Raw genomic sequence first — 23,770 nt, 5'->3', positions numbered from 1 at the left:
ATAATTATTGGCAGGATAAGTGATATATGTTTGAAAAGCTGGATATCCACAGGATCTCGAGAAATTTAGCTGTAAATAAAAGCCTAAAAGGTTGATGACCTTCAAAGCTGAAAATGGATTTGGAATTGTATTTTGAAAAGTTGTAAAGTGTAAAAAAATTAGGGACAATAAAGCAGAAGTCCTGGGAAATAAACTTGACAGTAATTCTTAACTAGAAAAAAAAACCCAGCATTGAGATGGAATAACAGATCTATGAATGGAATATATGGATTATTTCTACTTCAATTCATAAAGAGTAAAGAGTGCTGTCATACTGTACTGTATACCTCCTTATCTGGGAATAAATCACACTGAATTAAATGGAATCCGCTTCTGAATAGGCACGTACAGAACTTGTAGTTACCCAGGAAACAGACAGAGAAGCTGTCAGCAGTGCAATCCATTCAGGAAGTGGAAGTTTATTAGGGATAATGAGCCTATGGGTTTGGAATAGATGACATGAGTGTGAAGTCAGAGTGGCTTAGAAGTTTGGAAAAGTGGCTCAGTTTATTTTTAAGCCAATCTAGCATGAGTCAGGGGAAATTCTAATTTATGTTGTTTCAACAACTGTTGAATATTATTTCTATCACTGAAACACTGTTATGTATTTGCTTGATGCCCTCAAATACTTGTGCACTTTTATCTTGCAGAATATATAAAGCTACAGTACATCATCCCACAGTTAATCCCATGTTACATATTTTTCTTTAGGACTTGTTGACCTTCCAAAAGGAAATTCTGAAGCAAATTATGATGCCATCACATTGCCTGAAGAGTTTTATGATTTTGACACCCAACTTCCAGAGATGAAGTAAGTATTTTCCAGTGTTCGTTTATTGCTAAGAATGGAACTCATACATGTGAGAAGGGGATGAATTCCCTCTTGATGTGCATTTTCTCATGGACAGGAATTACACCAAATCTTGCAGTAGAAGTCATGCCTGTTTCCACATAATTTAGAGGAATACAATCACAGTCCTCCTCCTCTGCTACTGCCTACAGTTCCTTCCCCATGATAAATTTCACTTTCTACAATTATGACTTTGAACTACTGTCTCTCCTTACCAGGCAAATGCACAGTCCTATTGAGTGTATAGTTCATCTGTCACTTTAATACTGCTTTTCTCAGTCCCATTTTGTATCCTCCTCTGATTTATTTATTTATTTATCAGATTTGTCACTGCCCGTCTCCTCCGACCGGAGGGACTGGCGGTTTACAATATAAAAGAATAAATATATAATAAAATTCCAATAAAATCCCTCTAAAACAATTTCCGTCCCTCTCAGGGTTCTGGACATCAGAAGTCTGTGTTTTCCAAAAGGTTATAGGCAACGGGCTAGAAACCAGGAGACGGTGAGTTCTAGTCCCACCTCAGGCATGAAAGCCGGCTGGGTGACTTTGGGCCAGTCACCCTCTCTCAGCCCTAGGAAGGAGGCAGTGGCAAACCACCTCTGAAAAAACTTGTCAAGAAAACTGCAGGGACTAGTCCAGGCAGTTGCTGAGGATCAGACATGATTGAATGGCGAAACAAAAAAAAAGCTGGATTGTAGGGGATCACTTGTCCTCTGTTTTCAGTCCATTTACATAGGCAAGATTCACTGTAGTTCTGAAGAGCACATAGCACTATTTTGTAAAGATTCCTAACTTCCTTAAACTTTTAAAAAGTCAAGATTAATGATTTTTATGATAATGATAGACTGATACAATACATGGTTACTGTTTTTAATTCTTGAACTATATTATTGGGTTAGGGTTAGATGAAAATAGTAACTCAAGCAGCCCTTGTTACTGAATCTTTCTGTGTTACTAAACATTTCTTAATCCCATTACAGTGTGGTAAGAGAAAGGTGGCAAAAGTGTAGTTTAATTAGGACAAAATATATTAAAATATAGATGTGTGGAGATGTTTTCTGAATTAGGAAGTTACGGTCCAGTTATGTAATACTTCCTATAATAGTTTTTTCAGTTCATTTTCCTCCTTCCTAATAGTGCCATTAATGTTGCTCAACATTTTACACTGAACCAGAGCAAAACTGAGGACATCACATTGACAGAAGATTATAGACAGAATGTCCTTCTCACTGGCAACAATTTTGGTGAGGTTGCAACTTTTTTTCTTCATAAATCAAAATATAATGAGTAATAGATTCAATTTAAGAAATTGTAATTCACATATTTGTGTCCTTTTAAGTTTAGAATCCCTTTTGTAGTTTGTATTTAGTTGTGTTCTGAGTTCAGTTTTAATGAGCAACTGATTTTAACTAGCTACGAAGTATCTTTCTATATTTATGCCCAAGATGTACAAATGTAGCTGAGTTATTCATATATTTTTCTCACAGATGAGGAAATTGAAATTCCAAGGCACTGTAGCTTTTGCAGTGACAGTTTGATAAATAGTTCCAATAGTCTCTTGGCTGATCACAGTTCTTCAGACAAAACTGCATTAGAGTGTGATGGATTTGGAGATGAAGGAGTTGCAAGAGATATGATCGGTATGTATGAACAAAACCCAGGCTACCTATCGCTTACCTAGAGACTTTCTTTCTACTAAACCTTTCACCACAGATTCTGAGAATCTGGTATATTATACATATTATTATTATGACTATTATTATTAAGAAATAGAACTTCCCCTATTAATCACTTCCATGATTGGAAAGACATGCAAAAGTTTGCCAAAATGTATAGTAACTTCATTAAGTTCTAGCACAGCTTTTGCGTTTTTCTGCAAAAAAAAAAACAGAGAGAGAGAGAGAGACGGCTTCGTTGGTATGGACAAGTCCTTAGAGCGGAATTTTCCACTGTCGCCAAAATAGTTTACCATCTTAAAATTGATGGCCGGCGACCGCGTAGGCAACCAAAACAGAGATGGCAAGACACCATCAATAAGGACATGCAAATTGAGGGCCTGCGCCCTGAGGATGTGGACGGTCGGGCAAGTGGCGTTTCAGGATCCAAAAAGCGGACCCCGCAATAGCGGGAAAATGCTAGGAAGAAGAAGAAGAAGAAGACAGCTTTTGCATTTTTCTGTATATAAAATTTGGACTATAATTTTTTTATTTTATATACTATAATATTTATTTTCTTAAGATGATGTTCTTGGAACTGACCAGAATGGCCTTCTTGCAATATTTGACATGGAAGAGGAACTTCCTTTACCCCCAAAAGATCCAGTTGATGATAGAAAGGGTGAGTTCGTAGCTACCTTACCCCATTCTGATTTTTCTTCTTAGTTTAAGGAGTTTTACTAGTGTGGTTAATGCTTCCAGAAATTAAACATCTAGAGAGATAGCTGTGTTAGTTTGTAACTGCAAATACAGCACTGTGGTTTGTTGTACTTTAAAGTTAAATGTATTTTATTATGGCATCAGCTCTCATAGAGTCAGCTTCTTCATATGTATAAGCTGTTATTTTTACTTATAAATTGCTATGAGGAAAAAAATATGACAGTAAATAAAAGCAGAATAAGTGAAAAGCAAAAAAGCCCACCTTTCTATGGCAATTTCTGTATAATATAATATTTTTTCTTAACAGTAAGAAAAATGGCTATTTATGTCAACAGTAATTAATTAAAGCACCATCATTATGAACACGTAATTAAAGTTAATTAAAAGATGTAGTAGTCAGCAAAGAAAAATTAAATTCAGCCCTAAATAGATACAGTCATATTTCTTGATTGGTTCTAATTCAACAGGTTCATGCAAGGGTTTTCTCTTAAACTTCCTTTGAAATATTTCAAAAGTACAAAACTGTTAAATTTATTATCAAAAAGTTTGTTTATACTGTAAGCCACTTTTACATCCTAAGGCTTTAAAACTGATTTACAATAAAGCAGATGAAATCCAGAATCAAAACACAGAGCAACGGAATATCTGAAAAACTTTAGGTGGCAACATTTTAATAATATTGAAGACCAACTTAAATAACTCAGGTTTCAAGACCCAACATTTGTATGTGAAGTGACACAAATTTCCAGAAGGGATCTCCACAGTGTTGGCACTGCTGTGGAAAAGGACCTGCTCTTAGCCACACAGAAATAAGAAAATAGATTCCATTCATTTAGACCTGAATCAAGAAAATGCCTTTACAAGATGTTTAGGTTATAAAGTCCCATATAGGCTTAACCTGAAGGTGAGATCCACTGAATTCCTGTGCTGAGCAGGAGTTGGACTCAGTGACCTAAATGATGTTCCTAATTCTATGATTGTCTGAATTCAGCAGGACCAACTTCTGAGCCTGAGACATGCATAAGATTGCAATTAGTAAACAGAGTTCATTATCTTTTTATAAGGTCTATCTTAACATTTTATTATGTAGTACACTCAAATATAGTTTTAAAGTGGATTTTGAACTATTGTTTTTCAGACCAGGCTATATCTAAACATGAAACAAGAAATCACCAACTTAATGAAACAACATTATTGTCCAATGAGGAAGATGGTTTTGTTCTTGATCCTATTCTTGATTCAGGTTAGGGTTGGTCATTTCTCTATTGAATAAAAAAACACAGTATAGAACTGATGACAAATCCTAAAAAAAGCATTTCAGTGGAAATATTTCAGTGGGGGTGGGGGTGTAGTGGGTTTTGTATTTGGGGTTTTATTTTTGTAAGCCGCCCGGAGTCACTGTGAGTGAGTTGGGCAGCCATAAAAATCTCTTAAAATATATATTTAGCGGTGCCTAGTGACAGCAATATCAGGAAGAAAGAGTAGGACCAGGGCCTGAAGGAAGATCTAGAGAGGATGTGGAAAGTGAAGGCCAAAGGGGTCCCAGGGGTGCTAGGGGCACTTGGGGCTGTGACTCCCAAGCTGGGAGAGGGGCTCCAACAGACCCCAGGAGCAACCTCAGAGCTCTCTGGCCAGAAGAGTGCCGTGCTCGGAGCAGCCAAGATCCTGCGCAGGACCCTCAGACTCCCGGGCCTCTGGTGGAGGAGCTGGGATTGAGGAAGACACACACCACCCACGGGGGTGAGAAGGGAATTTTTTATATATTTTCATTGGAAATGGCCATCTCTTATATTCGTTGTATTCTAGAACGGATTGTTCTCATTACAGTACATTTATTCATTCATTCATTCATTCATTCATTCATTCATTCATTCACAGGATTTGTTTACTGCCTGAAACCAAATTCTAGGCAGTTTACAGAACTTACATATAAAACACAGTTCAAAATCAGTATAATAATTAATTACAATAATAAATCCAACTCTAATTCTCCAATTTTCAGCCCTTAAAGTAGGCCAGGTCAGGAAACAGACACCACAAGACTTACTGGAACTCTACCTTATTGTTAAAGGGTATATCAGAAGCTTGAAAACTTGACACAGATTCTCTCCCCCTGTGTAATGAGTGCCTATTCTAAAACACCATCAGACTCATAAGCAGGAATTCAAAGATATCTGATTTATTAAAGAACAGCATGCAGGATCACAGAGAAAGCTGAGAATGATGAAAGCACACCAAATTCAAACTAAAAACCCTCAGTGCAAACGAAATCCCTTCCCCCGTAGAATCTTCCCAGGCTCACAGTCCCAGGTGCTCCTAACGGCTTCTGATGGTCTGCGGGAAAAGTCCTTGAGCAGAGCACATAACCCAAACACATTCCATTGTACTGATTTCACATACAGAGCTTGATACAAGGTCTCACAGCAGCCCCCTCCCAAACAGAAATGCGCATCAGCACCACAGCATGTGAAACGTTACGATGTTTGAAATACATTGAAACAGTGAACATGACACCCGCCCCCTCATACCAAAGAGATACAAGGCAGAGCAATCTTGAGTTTCTTTCTTATTCCCTCCTCCCTTGGAGCTAAGGTGGTGTTTATGTAATGGCTGTTGAATTCCTCCTGCAAGGCCATCTATGTACTCTTCTACACTAATTTAAATTTACATACCACCATCTGGACTCGCCCACTCAGGTAGGAGCAGAACACTATAGCACCATGCCCCCAATTCCCAACCTTTGCAGGAAGCCCAAAAGGATACTCTAGTTGACAGTACTGAAAGCCACTGGAAGAGTGAGGAAGACAAGAATAGTCTCAGCACCTCCATTTATGCTCTGCCACAGGTCATCCATGAGAGGGACCAGTGTGGTTTACCTTTCATGCCCAGATCTGAACCCGGGCTGCCACAGGTCTAGCTAATCCATACCCTCCAGGGCCCTCTGCAACTGCAGCCCCATTAATTTTTCAATAACCTTTACCAAAAAGGGAAGGCTAAAGATAGGACTGTACTTATCCAATTTTGTTGGATGCAGACCTGGCCTCTTGAGGGGTAGGTAAACACCTTTTCCCCCTATTGAGTGCAGCCTGGATCCAATCCCCTGTCCCCTCCCTGACTGCTTTAATCTACAAGTAGCAGAGGATTGTGTCCGCTTCCTCAGGATCCACCAATTTAGAAGCCACCTAGATTATGCCACCAGACGTCACCTTACCAATTTATATTTATCGTATTATAATCAACGCTGTAGTAAGATAGAGGGTTTTTTACAGTAGTGAAATTTTATTAGCACTGCAAAAATAACTATGGCTGTGGGTTAGTACGATGTGATTATTATATGCCTAGCATTCCCTGGCTGCTGTGTAACATGGAATTTGTGAATGTGTCTTGTATCTAGCTCTTGTAAAGAAACAAAGAAATAAAAGAAAAAGGAAGTTACTTGTTGATGCAGTGAAGCAGCTAAGCAAAGCTACCATCCAAAAGCAGCTTATAAGTTACGAGGATACAGTGACCACATTGAATATTGCACCTCCAACAAGGAAGCTGATGATTTTACAAGAATTGGGTAGTGTAGACAAACTTCTGAGCAGACCCACCCAACCTCTATTTAGTGAAGATTTGCAGAGGGTAACCATTTATGGCCTTATGTGCTATTTCATGTTTGCTATATAACACAAACTAGATGTGTGTAAGCTTTCACCGTCCTAGATGCTTTCATAGACTTAAATCGGGGGTGAGAGGCAGGTGAAAACCAAGTGAAGTGGTTCTAATAATGATAGCTGCTGCTACTTCAGAGTTAAATGTGAGGGTTGTTGTTTTTGTCTTTTGTGCCTTCAAAACAGTTTTTGACTCCTAGTGACTGCCTGGACTAGTCCCTGCAGTTTTCTTGGCAAGGGTTTTCAGAAGTGGTTTGCCCTGGCCTCCTCCTCCCTAGGGCTGAGAGGGAGGGACTGGCCCAAGGTCACCCAGCCGGCTTTCGTGCCTGAGGCAGGACTAGAACTCTCCTACCACACCTGATTGGCTCTTGGGCTGAGAGAGAGGGACTGGCCCAAGGTCACCCAGCTGGCTTTGCGCCTAAGGCCAGACTAGAACGCACAGTCTCCCGGTTTCCAGCCCGGTGCCTTCACCACGACACTAAACTGGTGCTCTTCAGTTACTGGGAGTCAAAACCAAGAGTGGACTCTTAAGGGCTACTTATGGGATTTCTTGGGCATCTAGTTAGATACTGTGGGGAAATGACAGGCCTTTAATCTTATACACCGAAGTTCTTATATCCTTGAAGTACTGCCAAATATTGGGTCTCTGCTAAGAAGTTGATGTCTAATAAACTGATGAATGCATAACGGCAATGGTTAGTGTAACTCTTTAATGATCAGGGCTGGTGATTCTTCTTTGCTGGGAGAACACGTAAGGCCTGATAAGATGTGAATGCATCAGTAAATGTAATGGTGAATCAGCCAACAATCTGACCACTCCATTGTATGTCAGGTAGGTGGCCTACTTTTCAGGCTTTTCAGACTGGATTTAACTTCGTGCATATCAAATACGTCTGTTAGATTCAGGAGCTCAGGGCAGTATATGGCTCTCCCTTCTCTCGTTTTCCCCCAAAACAACACTCTGATGTAGGTTGAGCTAAGAGAAAATGTCATGAGTGCCGTTGAGCTAAAGTCATCAGCGCAATGGCACTCATGACAATGACAAGGAAATAAGTGAAGGGGCACAAGTTAAGTAGCCATCAACCCACAACGACTAACGGCTAACAGACAATAGCTAAACCAATCACGGAGCCACCCAAGCCATCAGCGACAATACAACGGGGATCGCCCAGCTGAAAGCAATCAGCAGAAGAATGGAAACCTGAGGATGGGCGATCCTGGAAACCCTCAACCAATGGCAGGGCAACGCATGGGACAAAGGGGGGTGACGTGACCGTGAGCGAGGGGGCGCTGACCGGCGCGGGGTATTTAAACCCCGCACCGGCGCGCTCCTGTCACTCTCAGCTTTTTTCTACCAACGTTGTACCTAACCTGAAATAAACCAGAACCTGCTTTGCAAACCAGCGTCTGAATGTTATTCAGAGGTAGGCAGCGCATGACATAAAGCTGAGAGTCATAAACTCAGCCTCGCCGAGCCCCACCGGACGACAACGAGCCGAGGGAGGAGTAGACGGCGAGAAGACCAGCAAGATGAGGCCGGAACGGCGCGGGCAAGGAGGGCGAGCCGCGCGGCAAGAGACAGAGGAGGACCGACCGAGGCCAGAGGCACCGCGGACTCCCGGAGCCATGGACGCCCACCCCACCCGACCCGAGCCTCAGCTCCAACCCCAAGGGGAGATGGCGACGGAGGCAACCCGACCGCGGGAGGGAGCAGCACGACTTCCGAAACCAGCGGAGGACCCCGCGCCCCACATCGCACCCCAGCAACGGGCGTGGAGCGACAGCCCCACGGTGCTCAACACGGAGGAGGACGACGGAGACACCCATCAGACGGAGGAGGAAGCGGACCCGCGGCGGAGGGACGATGAACCCCACCGGCAACCCACCCCCGAGGACGCGCCAACGGAACCGGCCCCAGCGGCGGCGCGGGCTGTGGACGAGGAGGCACGAGCTGAACTCGCGGCCATGCGGGCTCAGCTGACGGAACTCCGGACCATGCTCCAGGCGCTTATGCCCCCCACGCCACCCAACGACGTCCCCGCACAAGCCCACACCCCGAGCGAAGCACCGAACCCACACGGGCCAGCGGAGAGCCAGCAGACGGCACAGGCGGCCGACACCACACCCCAGGAAGCGAGAGGCGGGGCCGCACAAAACGCCCGGGCCCCAAAGGACTTCCCCATCTTCTTCGATGGGACCCCCTCAAAACTCTCGTTTTTCATCACCAACGCTAGGGAGTTCATGGGGAGGCACGGACACTCCTATGACTCCGAGGCCGACAAGATCGCCGCCGTGGCGATCAAACTCCAAGACAGGGCGGCGGACTGGTACGTCCAACTGTACGAGTCCAGCTCCCCCGCCCTCGCCACCTTCCCTGCTTTCATCAAAGAGATGAAAAACTACTTCGAAGACCCCCTAGCTAAAGTACGGGCGAAAAGCGCACTCCAGAGACTTAAACAGGGCACACGCACGGTCCCTGACTACGCCCTGGAGTTCAAAGCCCTCGCGGGAAAGGTCTGCGACTGGTCTGAGACCACCCTGCTGGAAATCTTCAAAAGGGGGCTCAACCGCGACGTTCTCCAATGGGCCCTCTACCGCGACGACCCAGAAACGTTACACGGGTGGATCCACCTCGCGGGGAGAGCCGAACACGCGCACCGCACCTTCCTTATGACAACCACGGAAGACACAAACTATGTCGGGAAAAAGGTACCCGCACCACACGGGGGGATGGCCGGCCCCATATACCCAAAAAAGAGGTTCAACCGGGAGCCCTGCGGGAGGTGTGGCAAATTAGGGCACAAGACGGCGGATTGCTTCGCCAACCGACCGCCGACCAGCGCGCCCAAGCCCGCCCCGAAAATTAGCCCCAAACCACCCAACCCGGGGCCGCCCCCTCACCGCCGAATGACCGTGGCCACAGCGACACCGGAAGAGGGCTGGGACGCGTACTGGGGGGAAGAGGACAATACCGACCCCGACCAGCCGGCGGGAAATGCTCCCCGCCTGCTCTGAGACGCGTGGCAAGGCAGGCGGTGGGACAGCAACGCGGACCACCTCAACGAAACGACAAAAGCTCCGTAATATTGGCAGCAATCCAACTCTCTGCCGGCAACGGAGCCACCACGGCCGCGGCACTAGTGGACTCGGGGTGCTCAAAAAACCTCATCCACCCCGACCTAGTTGCCAAACTCGACCTCCGCTGCTTCCCCCTCCCCACGCCGCTGGCATTCCACCAGCTGGACGGCTCTACAGCGGGAGGGAAACCAGCCACGCTACAAACCGAGCCGGTCACCCTGCAAATGGGCACTCACACCGAGCGCACATCGTTCGTAGTCACGCCCATCGGACGGCCCATTGCAGTCCTGGGGATGCCATGGCTCGCGAAAAACAACCCGCGGATCAACTGGGCGACCCGCACCTTCACATTCGGCGACGGCGAGTATCGAGCACCAGCACCAGCTGGCAAAAGCAACCCCACGGTAGGACGAGCGGAGGCGACCACACAAGACAACGCCGCTACCACAGCAGACCTACCAGAACAATACGCCGACTTCTCCGAGGTCTTCGGAGAGGCAGAGGCAGACCAACTACCCCCCCACCGCAAGACGGATTGCCGGATCGACCTACTGCCCGACGTCCCCCTACCTAGACCAAAGATCTATTCGATGACCCCGAAGGAGATGGCAACCCTCCGGGAGTTCATCGATAAAAACCTAGACAGGGGATTCATAGAGCCAGCATGCTCACCGGTCGGAGCCCCCGTCTTATTCCGGGAGAAGAAAGACGGGACCCTACGGCTCTGCACCGACTACCGGGGCCTAAACGCGGCTTCCCTGTCCAACAAATACCCCTTACCCCTGGTAAAGGACATGCTCGCCCACCTCTCCACGGGCAAAGTCTTTTCCAAATTGGACCTTCGCGAAGCGTACTATCGCATCCGAATCAGGGAGGGGGACGAATGGAAGACGGCGTTTAACTGCCCCCTAGGCGCCTTCCAGTACAAGGTACTGCCCTTCGGACTCGCGGGGGCCCCTGGGGTGTTCATGCAGCTCATCAATGAGGTACTGCATGAACATCTGTTTAAAGGGGTCCTGGTCTACATCGACGACGTCCTCATTTACACAAAAACACACGAGGAACACGTAACCTTAGTCAGGCAAGTCCTCGACAAGCTCAGAAGGGCGCAGCTCTACGCAAAGCCTACAAAGTGCGAGTTTCACAAAGAGCGCCTAGACTATTTGGGGTATCGAATCTCCGGGGACGGCATCGAAATGGACCCCGCAAAAGTCGAAGCGGTGCTAAACTGGGAGCGGCCCCGCAACAGACGGCAACTACAGAGCTTCCTGGGATTCGCGAATTTCTACAGGTCCTTCGCCCGGGGGTTCGCTGAGATAGCCCTCCCCTTAACGGACCTCCTCAAAACCAAAGGGGTGGGGGACACCCGACGCGCCAAGAACCCAGGCACAGTGCTGAATTGGACTCCCGCGTGCCAGACCGCATTCGACAAGCTGAAAGCGCTGTTCACGACGGAGCCAATCCTCGCACACCCGGACCCAGAACGGCCGTTCGTGGTCCAAGCCGACGCCTCAGACTTCTCCCTGGGAGCCATCCTGCTACAAAAAGACTCCACGGGGCTCCTGAAACCATGCGCCTACCTGTCAAGGAAGTTCTCCGAGACAGAGAGGCGATGGCACGTCTGGGAGAAAGAAGCCTTCGCGGTGAAATCGGCACTAGAGACATGGCGTCACCTACTCGAGGGAGCCACCCAACCATTCGAGGTCTGGACGGACCACCGGAACCTCGAGGCCCTACGAACGCCTAGACGCCTTAGCCCAAAACAGGTCCGATGGGCCCAATTCTTCAGCCGCTTTGATTTCCAGCTGAAGTTCATGCCGGGCAAGAAGAACTTCCTGGCCGACGCCCTCTCCCGGCTGCCCCAAGACGAAGAGCCCGCCCCAGACACCATTGGGACGGTCCTATCCGCCTCGCAACTGGGAATGGCCGTGACCACCCGAAGCGGCGCACGGAGGCAACTCGACGCTACGGCGCAGCCGACGGCGGGACAACCGGCGACGGAAAGAAGCCAACCGCAACTACCAGGGGGAATGCGCACGGACCTCGCCGCCGCCCTCAAAACCGACCCCTGGTTCCTGGCAAACCCCGACAAGGTAACGATGGCGCAAGACCTGGCATGGGGGGAAGGCAGAATCTACGTCCCGGACTCGCAACGCCAGGCGATCTTGCATAGGTCACACGACGCCAAGCAAGCGGGACACTTTGGGTTCCTCAAGACCCTACACCTAACACGGCGCCAATTCTGGTGGCCCGCGCTCAGGCGAGACGTAAAAACCTACGTGGCGTCCTGCCCAACGTGCGCTAGGGCCAAACGGGCACCAGGCAAACCCGCGGGGCTATTGCAACGAGTGGCAGAACCCTCCCGCCCATGGGAGGAAATCTCTATGGATTTTATAGTGGACCTCCCACCCAGCCAGAAGAAAACGGCCATTTGGGTGGTGAAGGACTACTTCTCAAAGCAGGCCCACTTCATCCCCTGCACGTCGGTCCCATCCTCACAACAACTAGCCAAACTCTTCCTCATCCACGTGTACAGGCTACACGGATGTCCCGCACGTGTGGTGACCGACAGGGGCACACAGTTCACCTCCAAATTCTGGCGGGCCTTCCTGAAGCTGACGGGGACCCAACAGGCCCTATCTACGGCTTGGCATCCGCAGACGGACGGAGCCACTGAGGTTCTTAATGCCACCTTAGAGCAATTTATACGATCATATACGAACTACCACCAAGACGACTGGGCTGAACTGCTCCCGTTCGCCGAAGTCGCATACAACAACGCCGTCCACACGAGCACGGGGAAAACCCCGTTCGAAGTAGTCTCGGGGCGCGACTTTGTCCCCATACCGGAGCTACCTCAACCCCCGGAACCCCAGGTGGACGCCAGCGACTGGGGACGGAAGATCGCGGAAGCATGGCCAGTAATCACGGCGGCGCTAAAGGAGGCACAGGCTGCTTACAAAGAGCAGGCCGACAAGCACCGGCGCCAACAACCGCCGTTCCAGGCGGGAGATATGGCCTATCTCTCCACCAAGTTCCTAAAGTCAACCCAACCCTCGAAAAAACTGGGGCCTAAGTACATCGGGCCGTTCCGAGTCACGCAAATAGTGAACCCGGTAGCAATACGCCTGGACCTGCCACACAACCTCCGGAGACTCCACCCGGTGTTCCATACCAGCCTCCTAAAACCGGCAACCACCTCCCGATGGCACCCAAGCACGCCACAGCCCGCACCGCTAATGATCGACGGGCAACACCACTTCGAGATCAGGGACATCCTCGACTCCCGCAAGCAACGAGGAACTCTACACTATCTGGTCAGGTGGAAACACTTCCCCCACCCGGAATGGGTGGCGGCGCACAACGTTAACGCGCCTGACCTGACCAGAGCATTTCACCGGGCATACCCCGACAAACCGCAACCAAGGTCAGCAAATCCAACCCCCCCCCCGCAGGCCCCCCCCCGCCTCCCGTGCCCCAAGGGAAAGGGCCCCCCCCAAGCCCGCGACTTGGGTGGACCTTCCCCCCCCCGGGACTCACTCCCCCCGCCCCGGGCCCACGGGGTGGTGACAAACGATCGCCAGCACCCTCCCCCCGCCCCCCCGGCCGCGGGGGAGTGGCAAGCAAGTCAACAGGGCAACCTGGGGGCAACGCCCAGGAGACACAACAAAGGCGACGCACTCTAAATAAGAAAAGAAGGGCCCTACCTGGAGCTGAGCAGCACCCGACCAGCCACGCCTCTCGCCTCGCCGAACTGAGCCAAACAAACAGGGTGTGGTTGGAGCATGCGCACGCCAGGTCAGAACCCGAGCATGCGCACCATGGACACACCCTGGGAAGGCACGTGGTAGAGGGAGGAGCAAAGGGAGGGGCGACAACTACTCCGGCGGGAACTTTGAAAAAAAAAAAAAAAAAAAAAATGTGGCGCTTTGACAGCTCCACGGGGAAAACCCAGAAACCCGAGGGAGAACACTATTCGGAAAGGGGGCAGTATGTCATGAGTGCCGTTGAGCTAAAGTCATCAGCGCAATGGCACTCATGACAATGACAAGGAAATAAGTGAAGGGGCACAAGTTAAGTAGCCATCAACCCACAACGACTAACGGCTAACAGACAATAGCTAAACTAATCACGGAGCCACCCAAGCCATCAGCGACAATACAACGGGGATCGCCCAGCTGAAAGCAATCAGCAGAAGAATGGAAACCTGAGGATGGGCGATCCTGGAAACCCTCAACCAATGGCAGGGCAACGCATGGGACAAAGGGGGGTGACGTGACCGTGAGCGAGGGGGCGCTGACCGGCGCGGGGTATTTAAACCCCGCACCGGCGCGCTCCTGTCACTCTCAGCTTTTTTCTACCAACGTTGTACCTAACCTGAAATAAACCAGAACCTGCTTTGCAAACCAGCGTCTGAATGTTATTCAGAGGTAGGCAGCGCATGACAGAAAATGATTCGCCCAAAGTCACCCAGGGAATTTCCATGGCTGAGCGTGGTACTCTATACAACTCAATAGAGTCCTTTTTCCAAATGATGTCATGTTCAGATGCCATTACTGTAGATGATTGGATATTTTTTTCCTTCCTGTTTTAGTATAGTCTTGGCACTCCACATCCTTTTTACAGTGCAGTCATTGCTTATAGTCTAGTCCAGGGTTTCTCAACCAGGGTCCCGTGGCACCCTCGGGTTCCACGAGAGGTCCCTAGGGGTTCCCTGGGAGATCACAATTTATTTAAAAAATTATTTCAAATTCAGGCCACTTGACATAAAGAGGCAAGTTTCGTTCTTTATTTTTAGTTTAAGGACACTGTTAATGTATCTATACAGGCCTACCCATGAAACGAATATAATAATGTTGTAACTTCTGGCCTTTATTTGAGCCTGAATGTGCAGGGGTTCCCCCAGGCCTGAAAAATATTTCAAGGGTTCCTCCAGGGTCAAAAAATTGAGAAAGGCTGATCTAGTAGCAACTATAATGAAACCTAATTGACAGATTTCTGGAGTAAACTGTTTCTAAATTGATCTGGCCAAATAGTGGGATTGCTTTGTAGAGGAAGAAAGGGCTTCTTGGCAAGGCTAAAAAACAGATTACAGTTTATGTCAGGGCTGAGGTGTGAAATAATCTGACAGTTACATAGCTAGACAACATACCTAATTATGAACTAAACACTGCTCAGTAGCTATAGAAAGCTTTCTGTAGTAACAAAAAGATTAAGCAATGTAAGCTTGAGTTAGTTTGTGGTTTTTTACAGCTGTTTGCTAAATGTCTCAAGAATGGAAGGAAAAAACGGCAGCAAGAGATTGAAGAAAGAAGCAAACAACAAACTGCCCAAGGCAGGACTTGAGATTTCTTTTTCTGTTTAATTGTATAATATCATTTATTACCTACCTTTTGTTTGAGAACTTCAGGTAGTTTTCCAGTGTTGCTCCTAATTTTATACCCACAAGAAACTGTGAGGTTGATTGGGCTGAGAGAGAAAGTCTTGTCCAGAATCATCCAGTGACCTCTGTCATTGAAGCAGGACTTGAACCTGAATCTCCCTAGTCGAGATACGGATTATAAGGTTTCCATCCGCTTTCCCACCTCTGCTTCCCCACACATGAAGAGTGGTACTACACTGATTGCGGTGTCCCAGAGCCAAAAAGTATGTCTCTAGAGAAGGTGGTCCTCAAATAGCAAGGGTTGCATCATTATGTTAATGCAAAGAATTATGTCCATTGTTGACAACATTTATAAGACATAATAAAACTGCTGTATTAGGAAAAATAGGTTTGAACACTGAGCAAAATCTGTACTGATAGAAGACAAAATTACACCTTTAACCTACCACTGCCCTTAGAACAATTTATTACTCTATCTTACAGAAATATGTGTTGTTAATTTGCTGCTGTTAACTCGCTATTATTATTATTATTATTATTATTATTATTATTATTATTATTATTTAACTGATTTAAACCCCAGGGTGGGGGACAGGTATGAGAACATGAGTTTTCAGTTTTTAAATTATTGTCACTCTTTTCTGGCTCTTTAGGTAAAAAGAGGGAGAATACTTAAAAACAAGTTCAGGCCTTCAGATTTCCTTTTTCAGATAAATTGCTTTTGAATATCTTCAGCTGAAAATAAGGGGCCAGAATTCACAACTCCCGTCCTTGACAGCGCTCACGGGGTGGTATTCAGTAGAGATTCCTTTCTTCTTTTAATCGTGGCAGAAATGAAGCGGTTTCCGTTATAGAAGGGGGATATGTTGGGAGAAGCAGATCTGGACAACTTATTGTCCGTAACTATAGAAACACTTCCATCAACCTTTTCTTCAGTCTAGATCTGTTTCAAGAGAATCTAAAAGAATACAGAAAGGTAATTAAATTTGCAAAGCCATTGTGAAGAAAATATCCCAAAGTGACTGTGAGGATCATGTTTACCTAAAGAAGATAAAACTACAACTGAGGATAACTTTGGAATTTAAGACTGAAGAACTTTTTAAAAAGAGGTTGGAAGAAAAGTATCTTGAAATGATACCAACAGAAAGAGGGACCTAGCCTATGGGTAACATTGTACAAGTCCTAACGTTTAAATCATTCACATTTTTCTTTACATTTTTTAAAGAAAATGTATACATTTGCTTTAAATCCTATTCTGCCTAGTAAAGAGGATGTGAATAAAGACTTCAGAAGTTGTAGCTCATTGCTTCATGGAAAAAAATCGTAAGTGGTTGACTAGGATACGGTGAATTGCAATTTGGACACATTGGAAAAGTCAGTACTCAATTAGTATAAGCTGAGATTATATGCAAATGATCATTTATTGGTAATGGCAATTAATTGATAAGTACATTAGACAAGAATTGAACTATAATTTCTTTTATTAATTTCTTTTGTTATCAATATAGAACTACCAATAGCAGAAAGTTTAAATATACTGCAGGACACAATTTATCCAGACACACAATCTGGGTTGCAAGGTAGCAGAAACGAAAGGGATAATGATGTAATTTTTAAAACTATGGTAAGTACTTTCAGAACAAATTTAGCTTGAATAGTTCGCACTGAAGAGGTTGCCTAGTCTGGCAATGAAATGTCTGCAAGAAAACAACAAGGCTCAGAGAGCACCAAGGACTCCATAGCTTTAATATGTTTAGGCACTGGGTGTATTCCCATCAAGATGGGTAAGGTGGGCCTCTTGCGAAGCTGACAAGTGACAGTTTCCACAGGTGCAGCTGCTCTATGCAGTGATGAGGGATTCTGGGAGTCACAGCGAATATTGTAGTTCAACAATATTTGGAATGGTACATACTGTAATGTTTTGTATTTTTCAAGAGAAACTTCCTAAAACATTAAATGTTTAACAACACAGATGTCTGAAATTCCATCACAATCTGGAACAGGAGTGGGCAGCTTGTATTTTTGACTTTCCAAACTTTCCAAGTTTGGTATTCCTGGTCATCTGTAAAAATGCTAACCAGATCCCTCCCTGCTTAGCTTTTAGAGATCACCCAAGGTCATCTAGGTGCCGTCACTTAATGGAGCAGTCATTTATATTTACTTATTAAAGTATCTATATCTAGCCCTTCCAGTATCAAAGTGTCACTCGTGGTGGCTTACAACATTAAATTTATAACAAGGATGAGCCACAGTTAAAATCTACATATTGATTTGGTAGAAAAACAGTTCATAAATATTACATGGTTATATGATTTCATTCACAACTGCCCAAGTACTGTATAGAGTAGTAAATAATACACACACACACACTCCCACTAGCTTGGAATTTTATAGCCTCTTGGATTTTATATTTATTTATTGCATTTTATAATTGTGATGTGTTTGATTTTTATGAGATTTTAACGTTTATGGCCGTAGTTTGATTTTATTGTAAACCCATCTCCCCCAAAAGAGTCCCTCTTTTGGGGGAGATGGGTAGTAATGAAATTTGAACAATAAATAAATAAAATAAAAAATATAAAACAAATGTGATTTATATCCTGATTTACCTCCAGGAATGGTTATACGGTTCTTCCACCCCCACCTCATTTTTTCATGGCATCATTCCTGTGGTTGGGTTAAAAAATAGTTTGTTCTAAAGTTACCCAGTGAGGTGATAAGCTATCCAGTTGAATGGGGCTTTCATAGCTTCAGTTCAACGCTCTAATCATTATGCTGAAGGAGACTTTTTGGGGGCAGGAGGGGTCTTAGGGAAAAAAAGAGGTCACAGTATTCGGTGTTTCTAAGTAGGAATTGCCAGAAACACAGAATTTCATGAAATGGGGTAGGATGCCATGTTTTCCAGTATTATTATTTCTTTTTTGTGAAATATAAAATTCAGCAGAGAAATATATACTCCATCTTAATAATTAATTTTCTGCTGAATAGTAAACACATCAGCAGAAAAGAACATAACTGACACACATCCATTTTTCCCTCTACTTTTAATACCAGGAAACTGATGGCGTAGTGTCTGCTTTGTCTGATGACTTTTTACCATCCCCGGTACAACAGGAATCAGGGAATGAACAAGTTGTCTTGGAAAATGTAATGTTTACAATAATCTAAACTTCACTGGCAAATAGGGACCATGTAGCAATTGTGGGAGAATCTGAATCTGGACAGTGAACCCAGCGGGAGGGTTAACCCACTCACCCCCTCTTTTCTGAATGAAAAAAAGTCATGTTTCAGAGGTCTTTCATCTAGATAGGAAACTTTTATATAACTGGGTCTTGTTTTTTTGTTAAGGAAGAGAGAGACGTTATTGTACTCTGATTAACAATGCTTAGCAGACCTTAGGCCGGCAGTGGAAAACAGGAGCTATGGCCAAATGGTTCTGAGGGACTGGGTGGGGAAAAGCATATTAAAGCTTTATGCAAGTAAGACAAGAGGGGGTGTTCAGTAGGAAGTCATCTAGGTGCACAGCCTATCTTGAAAGAATAGTTTGCGGCTTAAACACACTTCTTGCACTAGCATTACTTTCAAATGATCAGTGGCAATAGGGATAGGTTTTGTCAGCTCAGGCACCACTTTTTGGAGAAGTCAGACCCAATTAAAGTCATCGGTGTTATACTAATCCCTACACTAGGATAATGCAAAGGGGTCTGTTTGGGTCCACCATCAAAAAATATTCAGACATTTATGTGGGTTTGTGTCAAAATTATAGGAAATGTAAGTTTTAGAAAACATGCTGCCAGATGGTTGACTGGAATTGATCTATTGGAATATAGTATTTAGCTCTTGCCTTTCTCCAAATGTATTTTATCTTATATTTTGGGCAACAGCTATAGTCCTGTTCTGTGTATCTCTGCCAGCTGACATTTGGCAAAGATCTGTGAGGAGTGATCCATTGAAATGCCCTCACCAAAAGGTTCATCAAGCCTCTGGATTTTTTTTTTAATCCCGCCTTTATTATTTTTATAAATAACTCAAGGCGGGGAATGTGTCTAACACTCCTTCCTCCTCCTCTTTTCCCCACAACAACAATCCTGTGAGGTGGGTTGGGCTGAGAGGGAGGGACTGGCCCAAGGTCACCCAGCCAGCCTTCATGCCTAAGATGGGACTAGAACTCACAGCCTCCTGGTTTCTAGCCTGGAGCCTTCACCACTAGACCAAATTGGCTCTCTTTGTGTTGGGAGGGGGCGGTTAGGCTCTTCAGAAAAGTATGTTTTCTGGGTATGTTTTCTTTGTGATTTTTCTGTTTCTTATGCTTTGTTTTATGAGGTTTTTTCCCTCAGCTTGTAATATCGGTAGAATAATAAAATAATTTTTTTTTTTTATTTGAATTTGATTTTTTTTGCATTATTGTTTGCTCATATATGTGTTGTAAGCTATTTCAGCCTTTTTTATTTAATTAAATAAGGTCTCTGATATTTCTATTTTATATGTACAGTTATGCTGATACTTTTAATCAACGTTATTAAGGTATGGCAAATTTAGCTGTGTGGTCTGGCTTGTCAAATCAGTTACGTTGAACAATTGTCCATAGTAAAATTTCCTAGAGGGCGTGGTAACCAGAAGACGTGGTCAGAAAGTTTGGGAAGTCATTTACGAAATATGGCTATTCTTTATTTTTTATGCTTCCTTTTATCTTCATTCAAGTGAATTTTACAAATAAGTAGTTGTTTTGTTCTGTGATATAGGGACCTCAGACAAGTAATTTGGACAACGAAGAACAAAGAAGAAGTAAGAGAATGCTAAAGCTGTTAAATACTTTCCGGGTAAGATGTTACCTAACACAAAAAGCCTTTCTTCATCTGTTATTTATAGTATCACTGAAATGGCCTGGTAACTCCAGTTTTAACAGGCTGTAGAACTTTATTTAAAAAATACATCGTTTTTAATCATTATTTTTAATAATAAAATATAGAAAGCAACATCAACAGAAAAAAAAAACACAGTGGTTATAGAGTAAAGGAAGAACCCTAAATATATTGTGGCGATTAAAATAAACTAAATGTGAGGTGGGGAAAGGCTAGTGAGCAGAAACAATGAGAGAAAAGATCCATATAATAGCCATGGACGTATCAGTATAAATTAATTTAATGCGTGAGCATATGATTAAATCTGGACCATATACAATATATTGCTTCATCTTCCCATCTTAGAGCACAAAGACTTTTCAAAACCAGATTCATATCCTGAATCTGTTCCTTGAAAGCAAAAGGAATTTCTCATTCAGTTTCTGTAAAATTATCCTCTTTGCTGTGCCCCAGACCCAAGCCTAAGCCCTTCATGAGATGACTGATATGTATTTTGGAAATATAATCCAGTATCACGTTAAGGTCTTTAACTATAATAGTCCTTTTTACCAGGCTGTAATACTAGCCTGCCCTTATTCCTAAACTGCTAGTGCCTTGCCCTGATCCTGCTTTTTCTGAATGAAAAACTAGAGGGCTGAGAGAGTTGGGACAGTTTATCCTTATGCCAGCTGACTTGCCCTGTCCTTTCCCCCATATTCAGTTGGAAGGATCTTCAGATTGGCAGAAAGTACACCAGCCTGAGCTTTGACATCCCCATTGCCAACCCCTGTCCTGCTTCTGCCCCCAGTCACTGCCAATCACCTCATTTAGACAGTGTCGGAATAAGGGGGAAGAGGACTGGTACAGCGACGGGCAACTTAACTTTTCTTCACTTATGAACTGGGGATAAGATGGCAGCACTTTCATGGGGACACAGCAGACGTTGCGGCCTGGTTTGAGCCGTGGTTAAATGCGAGTGCGGCTAGGCTAAGTACTCCACTAGCATTCCCTATCGGCAAAAAACTTTCTGCTTAGGGTCCATGATAATAAACGCCATATTTACATGATCCATGTGTCTTGATTGCCTCTGATAGAATAAGGGCATTTTGGCATCCCCACCTGTTTCCACCTCCAGTTCCCCATGAAGCAGGTTGAATTTGACTTGCAATCCTTTTCTGCCAATTAGTGCAGAGAGTATATAAGAAACACCTTAAGCTACTTAATGCACATGTTCCAGCTGAGCAGCAAGAAAGTGGAAAGAAGGTACTCTAACCAGTCTTCTCCCCCAGACTGGCCATTAATCACAAGAATCCCCTCCCACTTGATCACAGAAAAAGGAAATTAAATAAATGTCTAGTCCAGTGCTTTTCAACTTTGGCAACTTGAAGACGTGTGGACTTCAACTCCCAGAATTCTCCAGCCAGCATGGCTGGCTGGGGAATTCTGGGAGTTGAAGTCCACACGTCTTCAAGTTGCCAAGGTTGAAAAGCACTGGCCTAGTCTCTTCCTGTCTGTATTTAGTACCTTATTTTTGCACATTTGTCTGGTAAGAGATTGCTATGAGGTAAATACCAAAGGGGTCCACTATCTTGCCAATTTTGACATGTACAAACCCCTTAGACACCTTTGAGGGAAATAAGAGCTAGGCAGGAATTCTCTAACTGAACACTTTACCTAACATTTCAGGCCATGGTTCCAGACTGTTTTTTATGGGATTTGCTTGAGAGGAGGAGCCATTCTATGATTTTATTGTAGGGCTACCAGATACAGGCTGTAAAACTCTGGATGGCCATTGGATGGCAGCAGTGACTTCCATAAAAATCGTAATTCTTATGGTCATCTAGAGGTCACAGTAGTCTTTATAGCCCAAATCTGGGAGTGCAGTAGTGCAGAACCTTCCGCAATAAGTGATCAGGCAGTCCGTCCTTGCAAATAGACGTATTGCAGAATGTGGGTGACAGGTGATTGCATCTTGGTAATGTGTTCTATGTAGGAAGGGGTGAATATAGGAAAGTTGAAGAGGAAGTCATAGAATCTAATTGCTGGAAGCAGCAACACAAGAGGATTTTAGCTAGTGGGTTGGCCCTTGTAGCAGGACGCTTGACAACATAGGGCCTTTTTTCTGATTCTGCACGCTTGTTCTTCTGTCTTAGACCCTCAATCCCATTTCCTATCAACAATTATTGGTCCATATAAAATGCCAAAACAACACAGCCTCTGTCATAAAGCTGCTCACTGTCCAGATATAAAATCAGCCTCATCTCATAACACACCCTTCTTGGTTCTTTGTTTCTTTTGTTCTCCTTTGCAGCACTTTGAACAGAAAGGAGCAAAGTCTTTCAGTTTTCTGTCCCTCTGTAGGAGCCACAACCAGAAAGAAGTCGCAACGAAGTTCTACAGCTTGCTTGTTCTAAGGAAACAACAAGCGATTGAGGTGGCCCAGGCCGCTCCCTATGCTGACATTATTGTGACTGTGGGCCCAAAGTTTCATGCTCTCTGAAGGCCCGAGAACGGCCCCCTTGAAGCACAGGTTGCTCAGGTTGAAAACCGAATGCCTTTTAGAAAAATTCAGCATCCCTTCTCTGAGTTAATAAGTCTGTGCTGTTACATAACTAGCCCACCTAGCAATCAAGCTCGAGACCAATATTAAGTTACATAGACGACTCGTTTCCTTATGTTTTCATGGGGAATAGAAACAATTTTGTTTATTTTCAGTTCTTCATGCTTATTTACATAACTGCCTGCTTTCAGGCATTTACTGGAAGGGGTGGATGTGCAGCATGGACACTGTCCCCACCGCTCTGCTTTCTCAAGCAAAAGATAGTGTAGGTGGGATGCCAAATCCTCCCTTGTGTAGAATTCACCTTGTGGTCTAAGCCTCCTGGCTGGCCCTTTTCTTCTTGTCTGAGCTGCAGTGCTGAAGGTCAGCTTGGCCAGGAGAAAGCATTGGAGGGAGTAAGGATATGGTAAAACAATGTGGAAAGGTTTTTAAATAGAATAGTTTTAAAATATTTATCTGTGCTAGTTTTAACTATGGGTTTTATTGTATGTTATTTTATTCTTGAAAGCTTTGGTCTGTAATGTGGTTTTTTTTTAATTTATTAAATTTCTTAAACACCATAGAGAACCATAGTGTTTTAAAAGGGTTAATCTGGTCAGTATAGAATGTGCAGTTCAAGCTTCAACTACAGCAGATTTTGTCCAGCCTCTGCTTAAAGACTTCAGGGGAAGAAGAGTCGGTAACATCCTAAGGCAATCTGTTCCACTGTTGAACAGCTTATGCGTTAGAAAGATCGAAAGGTCTGTCTGAAAATCCGATCATACTGGCCCTGTTTTCATATGTAATTTGCGATTATCAAGGTCCCAAGATCTGGATTTACTTGACTCCACATAAAAAGTTTGACTCTGAGATTAAATGTCCAAAAGGAACATCTACAAATTCCACAGAAGGGACTTGAACTGAAACACTTAGTGTGTGTGCGCGCATAAACGTGTAACACCAAACTTACCCTATAGAATTCCTTTTTTATTCTTGTTTAACTTCTGAG

At 44.8% G+C, this 23,770-nt stretch overlaps 1 protein-coding gene across 1 annotated transcript in view; it reads left to right on the top strand.

Moving 5' to 3' along the window:
• Positions 1–22,772, top strand: part of RAD21L1 (RAD21 cohesin complex component like 1) — a 34,263-nt gene extending 11,491 nt beyond the window's left edge. Inside the window, exons 4-15 of the mRNA XM_063297059.1 lie at positions 751–850; positions 2,030–2,136; positions 2,380–2,532; positions 3,131–3,229; positions 4,406–4,510; positions 6,662–6,891; positions 15,252–15,338; positions 15,522–15,644; positions 16,886–17,005; positions 18,436–18,528; positions 20,124–20,201; positions 22,534–22,772. Of these exons, the coding sequence (XP_063153129.1) occupies positions 751–850; positions 2,030–2,136; positions 2,380–2,532; positions 3,131–3,229; positions 4,406–4,510; positions 6,662–6,891; positions 15,252–15,338; positions 15,522–15,644; positions 16,886–17,005; positions 18,436–18,528; positions 20,124–20,201; positions 22,534–22,722 (1,484 nt within the window). The 3' untranslated portion in view covers positions 22,723–22,772. The remainder of the gene's footprint in view (positions 1–750; positions 851–2,029; positions 2,137–2,379; positions 2,533–3,130; positions 3,230–4,405; positions 4,511–6,661; positions 6,892–15,251; positions 15,339–15,521; positions 15,645–16,885; positions 17,006–18,435; positions 18,529–20,123; positions 20,202–22,533) is intronic.
• The last annotated feature ends 998 nt before the right edge of the window (positions 22,773–23,770 follow it).

Source organism: Candoia aspera, chromosome 3 (assembly GCF_035149785.1).
Source record: "Candoia aspera isolate rCanAsp1 chromosome 3, rCanAsp1.hap2, whole genome shotgun sequence".
NCBI classification, from domain to species: domain Eukaryota; kingdom Metazoa; phylum Chordata; class Lepidosauria; order Squamata; family Boidae; genus Candoia; species Candoia aspera.
This window is presented reverse-complemented; position numbering and strand designations above follow the sequence as displayed.